At 50.8% G+C, this 18,494-nt stretch overlaps 3 protein-coding genes across 3 annotated transcripts; 2 read left to right on the top strand and 1 right to left on the bottom strand.

The window, feature by feature from the left end:
- Positions 1-1,418: 1,418 nt before the first annotated feature.
- On the top strand, positions 1,419-4,105 carry SPSK_08533 (uncharacterized protein; the record flags this gene model as incomplete). The annotated part of the gene is made up of 6 exons (XM_016735126.1): positions 1,419-1,644; positions 1,723-2,633; positions 2,701-3,579; positions 3,659-3,701; positions 3,768-3,923; positions 3,999-4,105. 6 exons carry the CDS (start codon positions 1,419-1,421, stop codon positions 4,103-4,105), a joined length of 2,322 nt encoding a protein of 773 aa, XP_016587150.1.
- Positions 4,106-11,401: 7,296 nt separating this feature from the next.
- SPSK_09171 (uncharacterized protein) lies at positions 11,402-12,882 on the top strand (the record flags this gene model as incomplete). Its single annotated transcript, XM_016735749.1, has 5 exons — positions 11,402-11,645; positions 11,728-11,958; positions 12,015-12,082; positions 12,170-12,339; positions 12,456-12,882. The coding sequence occupies 5 exons, from the start codon at positions 11,402-11,404 to the stop codon at positions 12,880-12,882; spliced, it is 1,140 nt and encodes a 379-aa protein (XP_016587151.1).
- A 4,954-nt stretch (positions 12,883-17,836) lies between these two features.
- Positions 17,837-18,160, bottom strand: SPSK_10092 (uncharacterized protein; the record flags this gene model as incomplete). The annotated part of the gene is made up of 1 exon (XM_016736648.1): positions 17,837-18,160. The coding sequence occupies one exon, from the start codon at positions 18,158-18,160 to the stop codon at positions 17,837-17,839; it is 324 nt and encodes a 107-aa protein (XP_016587152.1).
- Positions 18,161-18,494: the final 334 nt, after the last annotated feature.

The raw sequence follows: 18,494 nt of genomic DNA on the forward strand, positions 1-18,494 counted from the left end.
CTTCCTTCTCTGCACTCATCCAAGGGGCTGTCCTCATTTCCAGCAACGTCAAGTTGAGCATTCCGACCGGGGCGGAACGTGAGACGGCTCGAGCTCCAGTCTGCCCACGACAAGGGTATCACGAGGCCCAAAGTCGACGTTGCAGCCACGGCGGACAGGTCTGAGTTGATCACTTTGCGCCTTTGCTTTCTTTGTTTCTGTCCTCTTGTTTTCTTGACTTTGTCTCCCTCTTAGTTCATCTCACCTCTGTTTTGCAACATCTTCATTTGTCCCTTGTATTTCAACGTCTCTATCAATATTCCGTTCTCGTCGGCTTACAACCCTCCTCCCTTCCGTTACCATCTCCCCGTCGGTCTTGATGACCGTTGGGTCCAGCCTGAAGAACTCCGGGTCGGGTTTGCCAAAACCGCTCTGGTTTCCAGCTTATTCTCCACGTCATTGCGTTCATTGATACCCCCTCCCCTTGTATTGCCGTCCTGCTGTGCTACACGCCAGGCAACACTGGTTGTGCATTCTCCTACACCCTTTTATGTGCTCTCTGCCTCGTCTTGGCTCTTTTTATTTTCTCTGCTTCTCGTTGAGGTTGAACGTCTCAGCTCTCGTGCTGAGGTTCTCCACCGCTTGTCATTCCACGAAGTATATCAATCGACACCTAATTCCTGCACACCCTTCCGGAGTCCAATGCCACTATGGTAAGTGAATGATACTCACATTCTTTCTGCATCTGTCTCCTGTTCAAGTCCTTTATAAATACACCTCCCTAGAAGATATAAGTCATCACTGTTCCCATCACACTGGCACTCGACCGATCTTGCCTTTAGGACATCCTCATCAAAGCTCAACAACACCATATTCAGGTGTATCCTCTCATTCCCAACCTACTACGCACATCCTCCCAATATATTATACCTCCTTCGCCCCCTCCACTTCCAAACATATTTTGCATACTACCCACCCATCTTTCTCTAAGCACACACCGTCCTTTCATTTGCTCTTCCTTTCTGCAACCTTCACTCCATATACTTCCACTGCCCTCTCCTCAAGCTCACAGATCGATCGCAACGAAAGACAGTCATTATTGACAATCACAGGACGGCATATCGACCCTCAAGAGGCGACGGCCTCACTCTTTTAGCGACGATTCTTACAGCTCTCTAAGCCACTCGGAACTTACATATCCTGCGTCAGTCACACTGTTGACGGAACAACAACGGCTCATCATCAACCAGGCGGCCTCTATTATTGGGGTCCCACCGCAAGAGCTGCTATGCTTTAGCCCTATACAGTACAACTCATACATCCTCGAACGGGCAGGGCGCATTCTTGGCACATCCCCTCAAACACTAATAGAGACCACCTACACTTCACGATCTCATCAGAAACGGGCACGCCACAGCGCTGACATATCTTTTCTAAATATGTCTCCCAAATACCGATTTTCTCATCCTGGCCGTGGCCTGGAGAAAGCTCCTCTTTCTCAGAACCTGATAGCCCAGGGACAGGCTGAGTCAGAACGGCGGCCATTCTTTTCTCTCCCCTTAACAGATGGCGGTTCCTTTCTTGGATCAACTGCATCCGGCGTCGCAGATTGCCTAGTTAGTCTCTCGTCGTGCCAGCCATCAACAAGTCCGGAAACTCCTCTAGGTGCGTTTTTCAGTTTTCCATCATTGCAGCACTTGCTATCATTATATGCGTGCGTGTCTTTCTAAAGTAATTGCCTAGAATACGACGCGGTTATGACCACGGTCTCCGCTACACCATCAGTCCTCCCTGAATCCAGACAATACGTTGAGAACGGATCGTATGCAGGAGTCAGTAGGGCAACCGACCTGGGCCAAGCCAACTTGGCTTTCAACGATGGATTCCCTTCACAGCCTGCAAATTGGCTGTCGGACGACAACACGCAATCGTCACAATTCATGCAAAGCTACCCGGCCATGCAGCCAACACTCACGACCTCAGCAGGTCCTGTGGAAGACCCGCGGCTTGCGAAGACACAGCCAAATACTCATTTTGAGACCATGTATTACCCGAACGAACAAATACCGCCAAATAGCTATTCAAAACCGGAAGCCAGTGACGTGGCTCAATTGAGTTCCATCCCGCCGACTACACTCTCTGTTTCAATGGCCCCAGCTCCAGCGCCTCAGATTCAAAACTTTCTTGGGGAAGTGCCTGCTGGCAATCGTTTCTCTCCGAGACCACTCACAGTCACAGCGGAGACACAGTATACGATGCCATCGCCTATTTTGATACCTGCAGCAGTACCGTTTGATGTGTCCAACATCGCTCCTGCACAACAAGCACCTCTGGCAGTACCCCTGCCTTCGACCTCGACAACAATTGGTATGCCGCAATCAGTTGCAGTGGTGCCATATCCGAATAATGCGGCTCCGCACTACACAGCTCCCATGCTGAATACTGTCATTAAGCACCACAGTCACCGCCGTGACAGCAGCCATGTTGCAACGACACCCTGTGTGACTGAATCTACCTTTGATATGCCGATCCAACGACATCCAAGACCACCAGCTGCTAGACGTGGGCCATTCAAGGACCAGACTGAGCGCCAGAAAACTGCACAGACGAGGAAGGATGGCTGTTGCATAAGGTGCCGTATGCAGCGTATTAGGGTAAGTATTAGCCTTTTTTAATTTTTGTTTTCCCCATTAGAGTTTGCAAACTAACAATATCGTGAAGTGCAATGCTGAAGAGGGCAATCCAAAGGGAGTGTGTCTTGGCTGTAAGAACTCACTGGGCCGTACGTGGCGGTTGCCTTGTCTACGATTGAAGGTCACTGATGTGATCCTTTCCAAAACGACACAGGTAAAAGGCCACGAGTGGACACTTCGCTGGAAAGAGAATACGGTTCTTGATGATGTTGGTCACTGGGCCTCGTCCGAGGTGAGGATTCTTCGCATCTCAGAAGGCTACACGAATGAGTTTGTCGAACTTCGGGTTCGCAAATTTGTTCCGCAAGACGGCGACAGTCTCGAGCGTTCCTGGGTGACACCCAAAGGGGAGACGCGGTCGGTACAGATTCCACCATATGCTGTCATCGAACCCGAGGCTATTGCACCGCAGTACAGCGCCTACATCAAGAGAGGTTTGGTTGCATGTTGCAGCAAAGTCCTAGCGGACCATAAGGACTCGGTGCTTTGGCCGACCTACTGGATCGCGGTTAAGCTGACTCACGCAAAGAATCACTTGTCGGAAGACGAGAACAAGCTTCTCGCCAAGACGCTGGAGTTGTGGATGACAGTGCGCTTAACAACACGTTCCTTCGAGATTGTCGGCGAAGAAACTCTTGGTATGCCAATGAACATACTCGACGAGACGAGTCCGTCTCATGGAAAGATCCCGATTCCGCCCGTCATGGGAGCGCAGCTCGACTCCGTTCTTATCCACGAAATTCAAAACAGCTTGAGACACGACGTCCTCGGTGCTCTTCAAGATATGTTCCACAACAACAAGATCAATACTTGGTTTACAACATACCTGGTTACATTCATGCTGTTGCACAACGCTTCCCTTGTTATTAAGCACGATGCGAGCTATGCGAGGAAGCACGGGCTGAAGGTTTGTTCCCACCACGCAACTGATAGGAGCAGACAAGGGTCATAGTACAGGGAACTAATTACGGACCGAATCGAAACAGAGGCGCTTCGCACGCGAGGACAAGGTTAAGCAGTACTACACGGGTAAGGTCTATCGGCATCACCATCTCAATTAATTTCCCCATAACGAACGAGAACTAATCGATATAGGAGCCATCACGCTTCTTGCATACTTCCACTATTGCAACAAAGGTGCCTTTCCGTTCACCGAGACTGCTCGTGAACAAGACATACGCAACCTTGCCAACCTCGACCAAAGTGCCATGGGGATAGTACGGCATACCCGGATGTATGCCATCGATCAGAGTAGGTCATATTACTAATCTATGTTGCAACTTCATCACGGTACTTCCTGAGAAGCAATGCTAACACATATGACAGAAGCGAAGTGGCAGGCGGTCCTGGATACAAACGACTACGAAAACGAATTCTACTTTATCAGCCAACTCTACGAAGTCAACTGGCAGCCCAGGACAATGGTCATCTAGGGAGGGAAACGGCCGGGCCCGAAAACACGCTGAGCCCGCTTTTCCCACTTACTACACTTCGTTCGGTTCTCGTTGTCTTTCTCGGGGAATTCGTCAGCATCTTATCCCCTCTTCCCCACCAAATGACGAGGCACGCTCCATGCGAGGAAAGAAGAGTCACAGGTTCAAATGAGACTATCTAGCTCGTTGTAACAGACTGATACAACACATGCATGCATTCTTCCAGAAAGAGATGTATGGCGCATGCCCTGAGTGCAACGTCTATTTTGCCTCTCTCCCTACGGGCGTATTACAACATACAATGTTAAAGGTCAGGGCTGGCAGCAGGAGGGGCTAGTATCACTGCGTGGAGGAAGCCAGGCCAGGTGCCTAACAGCCAAATAACATTGCTGCCCTATGGGAAAGATTATTCAGGGAGTCTCTATTGTGTGGATCCTACTGAAGAGGGCCAGGCCACGTCAAACCGGCTCCGCGGGCTAGCAGCGTTACACTGACAAGTGGAACAAAGGACAGGCCCTTCAGGTCTCTCTGTAGCAAGCAAGTTGCTCTGCTCACTTGGCAACATGCACCTTACTGGTTGCAGCATGTTGAAGGGAAGACGATGAACATCTTCTTGTACGTATATCGAATTCGTTGATTTACACAAGTCCGGCTCCTTGAAGAAGAGACCTGGTGTATCCCCGTTTCTCTTCTCGCGTTGCCTCGTCACGCCCCCCCACAAGTGTATATTTTCAGATTCTTACTACAGCTCAGTTCGAGATTAATGACATTGTGGTGGACTACCATTAGTTTAGGGACCCGGGAGTTCATGAAATGAGTTAATGTTTACGAATACGAGACTGGAAAGCCCATATGTGTGCAATACAGCTTCGCAGTTTATTAAGTCGTACAACGTATGGGAGCAAGCTACGTCGACGATCACCATATTGACGCCTATTGTACGTCGCATGCACGAGGACACTGATATTGATGTCAGATATTTATGATTCTTGTCCAAGTCCTTGTCAATAATCAGAACGATGATTCAGACTAGGTCGTTCGTGGACAGTCTCCGGCGAGGGTGCATCTGTAGCATGGCGGTATAACCCCAAGGCATCGAATGTAAGATACGTCGCATTATCGCTGTTATTGAAAACACCGTTTGACCAGGGGTTTGTGACAAGGGTGTCGTTGTGTTTACCGAGTACGACGTACAGGAGGAAATATGGATGTACACAAATATTGCCTGCTACTGATGATAACCCAAGCTGTGTACAGATATGGAGTACGCGTACATCCCGAAAAGGGCGTCTTACGTTCGGCGCAAAAACAAGACCAGTGCTTCGCTTTGAGAACAAATAGCCAAGATACAAAACTGAGTATGGAGTAAGTGCACATTGCAAGGTACTTAAATACTTCGCCCCAGACCGTTGTACTTGCAGATGGGATGCCAGGCGTTTGAGTGGTGTGACACACACGGCATGCGACACGGCGGCTCTGTACACCGCGTTACAATTTCCTTTATGAGACTTCATGGACACTGTCGGTATGCTCAAAGGGACACGCTCACCGACATGGCCGCTCTTGGGCCCCCCCCCCCCCAAACTCAGCTGTCGCAGCGTGGGATAGCGCCGTCCCAGAGTCAAGGACATTGTTTGTGTGTGTTCCTTTTCGCAACCCTTGTTCATTCGCTCCTTCCTCTATTTTTCGCACACCGTTCTTTCTTTTCATGGAATCCTATTGTGCAAGCCTCTCGTCGTCGGCTCTTTCCAGACCTTGAATTAGGAACTTAAGTCCACATTCCCTGACTGTCCCTTCCACAGGTACATCGCTCCTTCTTTTCTTTTACCTTTGATTTCCTGCAATTGCTCTGTCCAAAACGAAACGCTCCAGGCAACATAGGAAACATGCGTAAGGAGTATTCCTTACCAGGTGTTACTACAATGCGGACTTTGTGTGGAGTCTCGCTGATTCCCATTTTAGAACGCGGAGTTTATTTGCAAGGAAAGAAGGTGCGACCCGCCTTTATGTCAGTCCTTGCAACACCACACCACCACTACCTCCCACCTCCCGTTCAGTGATTTTTGTTTCTCGGAACTCCAAAGTCCAGACAATAACATTCTGGTCGCACATCGATCATCGGCACGTTCGACTTGTCGTCTCTTTTTACATCATTCATTTCTTGTTGTCATGTTTCCACCTGAAATGTCCCCCGAGTCGCCCCTCACGCCCCATCCCTTTTTCGACATCGGCCGTCTCTCAGCACGGCCACTCCCACGCTTCGGTTTCGCTAGCCATGCCTTGCTTAACCTATTCAGGCTGGTCGACAAGCTTGTCAGCTAGGCTTTAGCCTGGCACGCGAGTTTTCTCGGTACGAAGCAGACACTAAGCCCACGCCAGCCACCGCTCCCTGTACATGGTCTCACACTCACATGGCCAGGCCGACGAGACAGAACAAGGAATGTCAGGGTACTTACGAGGTACGGCGAATAAGACGTCGTCCACGGTCATGGGCTTTCGCCTGCATATGCACGTACGATATGCACGCTGCTCAAAGAGAACACTCACCTCCACGGCGCGGCGCTGTGGATAGAAAACTGTTCACGCAGCAACACACACGACAATGCTCAATCCTCCGAAAACAATGCGAGGGCCTGGAAAAGAAAAAGTGGGGGAGACCTGCCCTGTCGATGCATGCATGAGCAGCACCAAACGCCCAGGATCGCTCAATTGTTTACGTTTTTCTTCCGCTGGAGAGTCACCCTTGTGTCTTGTTTGCTTCGTCACATCGGGCACGACAAGAGCTAGACAACCTGTGCCTAAAGAAAGAAAAGATTGTCGGCGCTGGTCGGCAATGGGGAAATATTCTGCCAGCCGTCGAGTACGTCGTACATCGTACGTCGTACTCTTGCTCCATACCAAAGGCGGGCATGCATGTGAGCTGCCCCCCCCCCTCCCCCCGCCCGCTCGGGGTCAACTTGCGCTTCAGCCCCGGCCAAATCCTCGTGGCGCACACAAGGTGGCTGCAAAGGTCGGATCCATCGCTGTGGGCTCTGTTCTCGACACACATGAAACAAAGACAAAGTCAGGACGATATACGACGTATTTGGAGTCGAACAATGTCTGGTGCTTGGGCTCTTGGCCACAGAATGGTCTGGCCCGGGATAGATGTTGGTCAAACCTGTACTCCACTACCGGCTTGCTCCGCGCCAATTCCCCTCACCCATCTCGAACCCCCTGTTCATCATCACCCGGCAATCCATCAGCTTTCTTTTAGACTTCATTGTACGCGACGCAAATCATCTCCATGCTGGCATGCCCAAGAAAGCCAAACCTGAGGTGGCACGGACGTGATGCGGCTCGGTCCACTACCATTTTTTGTGGGTGAGAGCAGGAGAGGAGGTGCTTGGCATTCGGAAAGAAAAACAACACGAGAGGGGAAACAAGAGAGGGGAAGACGATGCGCCGGCACTATTTCAGGTCCCGGGCTAACAATGCTTGAAAAGGACAGGACGACAGGACGACAGGACGAGATGTCGCCGTCTCAAGTGGCGCCTCGACGAGCCCGCTCTTCGGGTCGAGCAAGCCCTTGTTACCCGCGGTACTCGTCTCGTGCCCTTGGCATCGCTCTACGCTTCCAAAATGTCAAAGGATCCCAAGTGCGTTACACGGCTGGACAGGTCTTGCCCGCCGTTTCTAAGATTTGCTATTATTTCTTTTTTATATGCCCAAGCTTTCTTTTCTCACTGTCCCAGTCTTTGCACCTTGCCCTTTGACTTTGAATTTGAACTCTTATCCCCAACTGTTTTTCAGCTGCACATCTTTTTCCTCTTATAATTTTCTTTTCTTCTGCTCCAGACCTCAGCCTCCACTCAGCACAGAGCATGTTGCCTATTGTTTCTGGCGCGACCCTGCTTGACCATCCTTTTGTCGTACACCATCCTTGTCTATACCTGCCATGCCGCCAAGACGTCTTCCGGCACCATCTCCGTTTACTTGAGGTCCAGGTGTGAATTTCCTGACACATGGAGATTCCCCCCCCCCGCCTCTTTTCTAAACTATTAGTCCTCGAATGATACCCTCTTCCCTCAAAGCGGACTCGCCAAACTCCTATTGTCAGACAGGTTAGCATCCTGTCTGGGACTAGCTCGTCTGAACAAATATCACCACCAGTGAACATCACCAACCGTGTCTTTTTGACCAGAATATTAAGTATTGGGGCATTCCTGGTCTTGTTTTATTTTCAGCGGTTAATTTTCTATTCTGCAAAATCGGGCCTGCTTCTTCTTTTCTCATCTCCAGGTTTCGTCAGAGACAATGCAGAGTATCCAAGAACACTGCATGCAAGCAGAACCGACAGCTTCCACTACCTTCGGGAGAGAGATCGGTCATATTTGACAATCTTTCTGTCCCGTGTTTCCCCCTTTTTGGTACCACTTCCCACAAAGTCTTTCCGTTTTCCGCCCCGACGCGATAGGAGCGTCAGCGGCACCAAACACGGCACCAAGAACAAAGACGACGTCTCTTGCAGATATACACAAAGCGAAGCACAGCTCGCTTACCACACAACTCCAAACGTACATGCAGGGTGCTCAGCACAAAAGCGGGAAGTCTATATACTTCCACTCTACGGCGCCTCACCAACGCACAACAACGGCCTCTTGTGCCTGTGGTGACTGCAGTGCGTCAAGTTCCTGCAGCGCCTTGCAGCTTCTGCAGCCAAAACTCAATTTCCCTTCCCGTGTTTGACCGTCTGTCACTCTCTTACATTCGTTTTGTCCTTTTCAACTGCCCACTTCGCCCTTCCCCTCCACCGCGGATTTGCAGCTGCACACCCGCTCACCGATTACCCTCACTTGCTTGTGTTGTGGCGCCTACACGGTGAAGAAAAACGGCTACCGTCCAAAGACTGGCAAACAGCTGGGTGGCGTACCATGGTGACAGACGCTTTATTTTTATCTTTATTATTTTGTTGCCCATGCAGCCGCCACCGAAAGCTCCGCCTTCTTGTTTCCTACCCTGCACCATATGTCAATCAACACGTCCGTGTCCCAACACATAGAGCTGCAGTCTATCGCACAGACAAAGACGGATGACACCGAGCCTTCGTTTCCATCCTTTTCTTTCCTTTTCGTCCCCACCCTACGACTCTTTTCCTATAATTTTACCGGGCTCTTAGGTGCAGCCATCTGCTGCTATCCGATCCTACTCCTCCTTGTTCCTGCTATTTGCCACTCTTCATCACGATTCTGTTTTTTCTTCCTACGAAAAGTTGTTTAATGGTTGCGGGTCAGCAAGCCTATTGTTTTGAACAAGCGATATTTCGTTGCATCAAAGGTACACATTGTACATCATCGCGCAGCATCAACGTTCTTTGTCAAAGCCCAGCAACAAAGGAAGTGGCCTTTGTTGGAAGCCCGGTGATTTCCTTCGTCTTTACAACAACAAAAAACGGGTAATCATATCTCCTATCGGCATCGGCGGCCCCAGTCTTCGACATTGATCAAGCTCCTGTTTCAGGCCACCGTCCATTGCGTGCCCCAAAGGCCGTCGTCTTGGAGGCCCTTCCCATCTAGCGCAGAAACGCTGGCTATTGCCGCCAAGCCTCCCCTCGAGTTCTCATCTGCTGTGACAGCACTCGCCGCACCATTTCGACCCAGCTCTACTCGGACTCGCGGTTACACAAAGAAAAGAAAAACGAAGCGGAGAAGCAAAGGCTCGTCCGCTCTGACCGTGTTCAGCCACGACAGCACGCACTCGACCATCACGCTCCCGGTCACAGCACCAAGTTCCACAGACGAAGAAGCATGTCTGTTCTTGCCTGCACCTCCTTACAGACACCTCGTTCCGTGCACGAGTTCCAACACTATCAAGTCCACACCCACCCACACCCACGTATCGGTGCCCTTCACATCCGTTGTCTCTCGGCGAGCCACTAGCCGACTTTTTCGTTCCCAAAAATACGCTTCCAGGCACACGTACATATTCGCCCCACGGCCGTCTTATTGAGTGGCCTACAACTCTCTCGGGCAGGTCTCACGCCCTCAGAACTGCCTTCTCCAACGTAAGGCGTACGGCCGACGGCGTCCTACTGACGTCTCCCTTGTGCACACCAGTGCAGGAGTGTAATTTTGAAGCGCTCGTACCGGTACTTGACTGCAATTTCGTCTACTTGTACTTGCCATAGATGCATATTTTGTGTACACACAAACCGTAACGTGCGCGTGTGCTTGACAAATATGTACATATGCCGGTACTGATTCGTATGTATCTTTCTTTTCTTTTATAACACCTTGCTTCCATTGATGTCGCTTGTTTCGTCCGTTTGACTCTCATTTCTTTTATCTTCGTTTTTTATTCTTTTTTTTTATTCCCCTTTTTCTCATTTTCTTTTCTCCTTTCTCACTTGCTTCATTGCTGTCTTCTGCTGTCTCACATTTACACTGTCGCTGCTACCCGCCAGAAATGCAGTGTTTTATCCATTTGTTGTCCCGACTGCTGTGTCTCGTTTACACAACGCCCATCACTCATTCATCATCCGATCCGTACTTTGATTGTGGTGGTACCATTTTCAATCCTTGCGTTTTATGTGTTGGTTGCTCTTTCCCGGCGCCGTTCCCACCACTTTGGCGGCAAAGGAAAATTGTGTGGTTTGTATTTTGATATTTTGTCGCTTGCTCCTTCCCTGCTATCCGCGACTGCCTCTGTTACACGAGCTGCCTTCAAAATAGGGGGTGACGAGCGTTGGGAAACAGGGCAGGAGTGATAAATGGCAAGAATAAGGCACAAAACAATCGAGGAAAGATCCTCAGCTCGAAGGGAAAGAGCGAGAGAATTCAAAAGGAGTATATGAGGCCCGTTTCTCCCTTTTCTCCGATTTGTTTTCTTTTTCTCCCTCAGTTTTTTGTCAAAGTACAAACGATCAACTTGTCTTGCTTCCATTCACGCTCGCACCCCCTTCTCTTCATGATCCGTATTCACTTTGTCTCGAACCATACAGTCACATCCTCCAAGCGATCCCACCTCACGCCTTCTTCTGCACGTAAAACTTCCTTCTAATTCTCTTCTGGTCTTTCCTGCTTCCCACACACCAGCAAGTTATCCGTCGATACCAAGATAGCTTATCGTTGCCGTCTTTTGTACCTACTTTGTTTTTTTATGTCTTTCAAACCAACAAGTCGTCTTTTATTCAGTCCAGTTCGTCTCTCGAATCTCTTTTTTTTCCCCTAAATCCCACGGACTCTTCCTTTGTTCTTATCTGTGGCCACTTGGTATCCTAACCATACCCCGTCGACAGACTCGCATCCACACGCTACCATGTCTGCGCTGAGCACCGGTCCTGTCGTTGGAGCCACACATGTACTTGCCGTGCCTAATCTTGCGGGAGCTAGCCCTGCCACCCGGAAGACCGACAGCCCCTCTATGCCCAAAGGCTTCCCTGCGAAGCTCGATACCAAACTTGCCTGGGTCGGCAGCGATTTCAAGGTCCCGGAGACCTACATCTACCAGCTCAGCAAGGACGATCTGGCTGAGATATGCCAGGCCATCTCCTACTTTAAAGGTAAATCTTCAACTCATTCATACCCAGTCATTCGAAAGCGCTCTGCTGTATGATGCATCGCCTAACCCTTACTACGATATAGATCTCGGACTTGACGGCGAGAATGTTTCTCGCAACACTTTCCCGCTTCCTCAGCTGGGTGCCAAGCTGGACGAACTCAGCTTGGAGGTGTACGAAGGCCGCGGCTTCTGTCTTGTCCGTGGTGTCAACCCGGCCGACTTTTCGGTCGAGGATTTGACGCTTACCTACCTCGGTGTTCAATCCTACATCGCCGATCAGCGTGCCCATCAGGACAACAGAGGCAACATGTTAGGTAAGTATCTCTCTTCTCATGCACCAGTTCTTCTGCCCCTTGACTAACACCGTCAGTCCACATCATTGCGGACAAGTCATCGAAGACGAGCACGGAACACCATCGACATTCCAACAAGTCAATTGTAAGTATCTTGGCAAATCGTGGGCGTGCGAGAACACACTGATCATCTGTAAGTCAATGTGTTAACCTGTGATTTATTCTCCCATAGACCTTCCATACAGAAGAGACCGGCGACGTTGTTAGCTGGTTGACACGCAACACAGCCTCATCTGGCGGACGCTGTATCATTTCGTCGGCGCATACAGTCTACAATGCCCTCGCTGCTGGGCGTCCTGATTTGCTTCGCCTTCTCGCACGGGCCGACTGGCCTTTCGTATTGTGAGCACACCCCCTCCTTCTATATTATTCTTTTTCCCCTGTTATATATTCCCGTTTCTTTGCCTTTGGCGACTAACACATACATGCTGTGTTCTCAGCCCCCATTTCCAATGCAGGCCCATTATTTTCAAACAAGGCCCAAGGGTCATTATGAATTTCGGGCGGACGCCACTGCTTGGAAACAGCATCCATCCCCGCCCGTCACGCTTCCCAAGTGTCACGGCTCGGCAAATCGAGGCCCTTGAAGCTATTGAAGCCATCGCAAAGGCTGCTCAGCTGGAGATCCGCACCCAACCTGGTGACATGCACTTCGTCAACAACCTTGCAGTCTTGCACCGCCGCGAAAGCTTTACGAATGGAGCTGGGGTACTGGAGAAGCGACATCTCGTCCGCATGCGCCTCCGCAGCTCAAAGCATGGCTGGGCGCTCCCCACGGAGCTTCAGAGTGAATGGGATGCTAGCTTTGACGAGGACCATCCGCGGGTCTGGCACATTGAGCCAATGCCGGAGTCGTTCTTCCCGCTGCGCAAGTACCCCAACTAATTTTTCTCGTGTCACAATGAATAAAGGGCTACCAAAACGGGGCAAGCCAGTGGTCAGCTGATGGCCACACATGAACATGCTTACACGGGAGGACAACGAAACAAAAGGAGTGACCGCAATGACGAGGCCGTAAAATTTGATCCTGGCGGGTGTAATGACTATTCCTACCAAAAACTGACGAGATGGCGACATTGCCACACAGTATAGTACTCTTGCGCAGCATGATGCAGTCCCGACTGCGAATTTGCTTGAAATCACCTTTAATAAACACTATAAGAACATTATCCTTTTACTCTGATTCTATTTGCGCCTGTTCGTGTTCTTCTGAGTCTAGACTGTGCTTCGATTTGCAAGCTACTGGGATCGAAAAAAAGCGTAATAAAATGCTGCATTGTGCTTTGCTACTCGAGACTGGAGCTGGCAGCAGTTGATTGGACGGCACAAGTGGCATCGACAACCCGGCTTGGTCACATCCGTGGCGCTGGGCCGGCACACGGCGTCTGTTCCCCATTTGCGGAGGGGCATGTCCATTGTGGGCTTGGAGGATTGTGGCGGTATCGATGTTGCACCAGGACTTTGTGCGTTGTTCTCCTCTTGGCAGGCGAGGACGAAACAGAGGTATCAACATCACGGCCATTCATGGCACGTCTTACAGCACAACACTTAAACACTTATTTCAGTCAGCGAAAATAATTGGTTTACAAATATCTGTGACTGCTTCTTTTTTTTTTTTGTCTTCCTCCGTTTTTTTCGGAAATAAAAAATACGTACAAATGCTTTTTTGAATAAAAAGCCACGAAATACAACTGTACAACATACGTTTTTCTCTGTTTAAAAATGCAGTGCACGGACCGCTTCCCCGATGATTTGATGATGTGATTCAGTGCTACAAACCGTGCACATGCATGCATTGCACATCTTTTGCCTCTTACACTCGACTGTGTTCCTTTGGCAGAAACTCTCTCCATTTCCTTTCCTCATCTCTATCCCCATTGCCTCTGTATCCCCCACTCCTTGTATTCTAGACTGCCGGCATCGTCACAATGCCATTGTATGCAAACGAACGAGCCTACACCGCTACTCATGACGAGAGATAGAGAGCGAATCCGATGCGCAGAGCCGTAAGCGGCCCAATAGAACAGCGAAATACGGCGCCTGCTTCTTGGGAGTTGACAAAAGCACCGGGCAGCAACAACCCTGGAAACTCGGTGGCTTGCTAGAAATGCCATCCACCGACTCCTCGTTGGTCTCCTGTCTTCACGAACCTACTTTCCGCGACTGCTCAAAGCTGCTCGGGCACTGTCGGCAAGGTCCGTGGTTGGTTGGATGCACCGTGTCTCCTGCACTTCGTGCCCTCCTTGTTTGTCGACTCCCTGCCTCTGCATTGCATGGCTGCATGCATATGCATTTGCATTTGCATTATTTGTTTTCGTATGCCCGCATGCGAAAACATTCCTTGAGTCTCCTCTTCGCGGCGTTGTTATCGTTCCTTTCTCGTCACGTTCTCGTTTCGTATCTCGCTTGTCTTTCTCGTCACGCATGCGTTACCACTCTCGCCACCGGCATTCTCCTCTTTTACATGCTGGCTTTTCTTGGTAGTTCTGTCCTACCTCATCGTCTCGCCCGTTTCATGCTTGTTTCGCAGGATATACCTTGTATCGCAGAAGGAAAACAGAAGGTGGACTTTGCGGCAACGCAAATATAAACGACGGGCAATAATTTTTCATGATCCGGAAGTGAAAAGATACACAAATACAAGGGGACGGAAGAAGCAAGGAAAGACGAGCTCGATTTAGAAGAACGGGGTATATTGCGTGGGCCACACGAGACCCGGATTTTGAGACGATTCACTTGAGCGCTCAGAATTCCAATATCAACAAGCAGAACTGGTTCACAGGCTCGTGTAGATGTCCACGGTTTCTATATCTGCCGGGCCAGCGGCGTAAGCGACCGCGTGCCTCCCCGAGGTGTGGCGGGCTGCTACCGTGTTTCTGGCACTCGGCGCCCTCCTTGGACAACAGCCACCGATCGCTGTTCATTGCGTTGTTTTCCAACCGGCAGAGACTGCAACCGGAAGAACGACGACGGCATACCAAGGAGGCGACAGGACGTGCCTTCGAGCGGTGGTCGCCGCATCATCCCCCGCGGCGGAATCTTCATGTTCCTTTCCTCATGGGTTCAATCATTTATCGAGCAGCTGCTGACCACGCACTCAGACACAGTTGCCAGGCACTGGTATGATATAATACCGATGCCGACTTCCTCCTCCGTGGCAGTTCCCACGCGACTGTGGCCGACCACCAACAACATAAGGCGTCCGAGCCCGTCCCATGAATAGACAACTCGGGCCGTCCATAATGTTCCTCATGTGGACTTGGACGAAGTCTCGAGGCGCGCTTGCGATGGCAGCTCATTCCTTGTTCGTCTCGTCCGCTTGGACGGCCAGAGCAGCTTGCCAGCCCAACTCGAGTACATCGGTCGTCCCTTTTGCCAGACGACTGATGGGACCAAGAATGACGGCAACGAGACAGTACGATAGCCGTGATCTTGGGACAGTAGCATTTGCCAGGCACTGCTAAGTGCAATGTTGACTGGCTACCACCACTTGGCAACTGCCTTCTTTGCCAGTGTGGCCATGCCGCTCCTACCTTCACGGCTGCCTTTGTTTTCGATCGAACGATGTCTTTATCGCTGCCGAAACCGGTGGTCACCATTTGGCAATCGTTGTCTCCGTCTTCTGTCGTTCGTTCCTCCCTTCTTGTCTTGCCAGATTATCGATCGTACGATGCTCTGGTCGTTCCTTCCTCTGCAAACCCAACGGCCACCAAATGGCAGCAACAGCACCAAGACCCGACCACAGAAGGTAGGTGCGTCGTCTCCCTGTCTATCTCCCGCCTACAACCGTCCCCTACACCTGCTGGAGAAATATTCGCCAGCCGCTGTTCCTCTTGTCTTGTTCAGGGAACCGAAGGTCGGGCTCCACTCGATGCGCAGGGGCAAAGAGAAGCGGCGAACAGAAAGTGGACAGCAACGGAGTATGTAATACTGTGTAAAGAAGGCTGGCTGACAAGAAAGGCAAAGAGGCAGGAAAGAACTTTGTGGGCCAAGTTACTGTGTAGGGAAGCTACGACGTACGATGTAATAAAAACACGCTACGGAGTCTGTCGTTCAACGTCAAGAACCGAGAGCGGGGCCTGATGTCGATCTTCAAGGGGAAAGAGCCTCTCTGCCTGCTTTCCCCCTTTTCGGGACATTGCACATCACTTTCCCGTTTCCCTCCTCGCCTCTCTTGCTTCTTGCGGACGTTCTCCATGTCGCATGGCGTTGGCGCGGCGTGGCATTGCAGATACTCCCTGCTCCCCTTTTCTCTTTTGCCGTTGGCACTATCTGACTATATGGGCCTCTTTTTCGTCTTCTCACGGCCTTCTCTTTTCCTTCCCAGCCTCCGACCTCCCCTGATGCCTGTCTAGCTTTTTTAGCATGCATTTTGGAATCAATGTCGTCGCCCGCTGTCAATCAAACTGGGAATTGCGACGTGCGACAGAATGCGACAGTACGACGTGCTACTACGGACAAGATAGTTCGATGTATTCCACTTGCCGGCCGCAAGTTGCGGAGTATTTCACGGCAGACAGGTCCGCCAGTCTCTTTCGACATGTTGTCTTGTCGTCCCCCTGCCCAGGAAGCCCACCGTGCCTGCGTCAATTTCTACAAAACGGCGCGCCGTCTCCCCTCTCCCGCTCTTCACCGGGTTAGCCTTCGGCCGGCCCCCTAAATTGGGCCCGGCAGAACGTGTCTTTCCATGGAAACAATGACGGAAGAAACAAAAATACAAGCAAGGTCTCTCGACATGACGTGAAGGGACTCGGGCCAACCAACTGAGAATCTCAGCCAGATGGGCGGACGAGATGACACTGCTAAAGACAATTGTCGCAATGGGGCTCGCGAAAAAAAAAGCCTGTCTTGTCAAGCCTGCCTTCTGGCAATCACTCCCTCTTCTCGAGGGACTTTCCACATGTCAAAAACCAAGTGAACATTTGAGGCCGCGCATCACAATCCGCTTCCCCAGACGGAGGCGGTTGTCCCGTATGTCCTTTCGCCGCACTTTGTCACTGCGCTCCTATCCGTATTGGGCATTTTATGATGCCGGATTCGACGCTTTTCTCAAAGAGGGAAGCACGAGACTGTTCGCAGAAAAGCGGCTGCTGGATTTAACATGTGCCCTGAAGGTCCCCAGCGCCGTTTGCCATGAAAGCAAGGCCGCACGAGAGCCGGTGGTGGTAGTGTATGCAGTACAAATATGTTGTGCTTCCTGCTAGTGCAGGCGGAACGCTGGAGTGCAGGTGTCCGTTGATGGTTGATATGGGGTAAGGCAGTGGAAAAGGACGAAGGAAAGAAAAACAAGGGACACATGGCACAAACAGAAAAGAAGACAGAGTCAGACATGTGCAATCATGTGGACGTGTTTTTCTTCTTTTGTTCTGACCACAGAAGGGACTCAATCACAAAAATGCTCGGGTCTTGGATGCCGTTTATGCCAAGGCCACGATGCACGAGAATGTCACCGTTTTGTTGGCGCCTGGCTTGCACAAGGCATTTATTTTGTATGAACCTGTCCCCGGATTTACTTGTTCCTGTTTACGGAAGACAGACGATCGTCGTTTCGCTACGGAGACTCTTTTTGTCAGTGACAACAGATGGAGGAACCCCCGGAGTGCCCAGACGATCCAGAGGACCCAGAGGCCATTCTCGCCCTGGGTCCATGCTAAGGAGACACCAAGGAAAGAAGGCAGAAAACTGGATTAGCGAGATGATTCTGTGGGGATGTTGAGAGCGAAGAGCGATTGAAAGAGGAGATATTTGGGGCCGAAGAGACAAGCTACAAGTCGGCAATTCAATTCGCTGAATTCGTATAGAGGGTCATCAGTCAGTCAGTGAAAGTCTCGAGTGAGGTTCATGTTGAGTTTTTCCACACTCGTTGGTGACTGTCCTCGCCCGTCGCAAGGCCCCTATTCAGTATCCAGACATATTGTGCGCCGCGATGGATGCCGATCGTCACGGCTGGCGAGATATGCTTGAACTCCAAAATTTGTGCTAGGTCTATTCTTTGGACGCTGGCCGTTGGACGATGGACATTGACGTCGGATGCTGGACTCCGACTGGCGTCGGGTTTTGTCGACTTTGAACCGAAGTAAAGTTTGATAGCGGCACGACACGCAATGGCTGCCTCGTGGTAGCATTGGTCGTCCCGCTGTTCGGTTGCGAGGTATTGATACATCTTAACGGGACTACTATTGGTAGTAGAGTCGGGTGCACACGATACATCGTCTCGATTTCTTCTGCCACGCCGACACGTCGTACCGGGACGACGGGAGCATTTCTGCGTACCTATATGCACGAACGTGGCTGGGAAAGGTCCTTTGCCCAGGCTTTCATGCTGTTTGCTGCCGCGCCGCCAAGTTTGATCGACAGCGAACACCACGCACAGCAGCGGTGTGGTCTCCGGCGCGTTTCTCGGAGTCTTCCTGCCTTCCCATTGTCGTTTCGGTCTTTTTCTAGCTATTTTTTCTCTTTCCCACTTATGCCTTTGCTCTCCCGAATAATCGGTACCG

Source organism: Sporothrix schenckii (genome assembly GCF_000961545.1).
Source record: "Sporothrix schenckii 1099-18 chromosome Unknown Cont44, whole genome shotgun sequence".
Lineage (NCBI taxonomy): Eukaryota > Fungi > Ascomycota > Sordariomycetes > Ophiostomatales > Ophiostomataceae > Sporothrix > Sporothrix schenckii.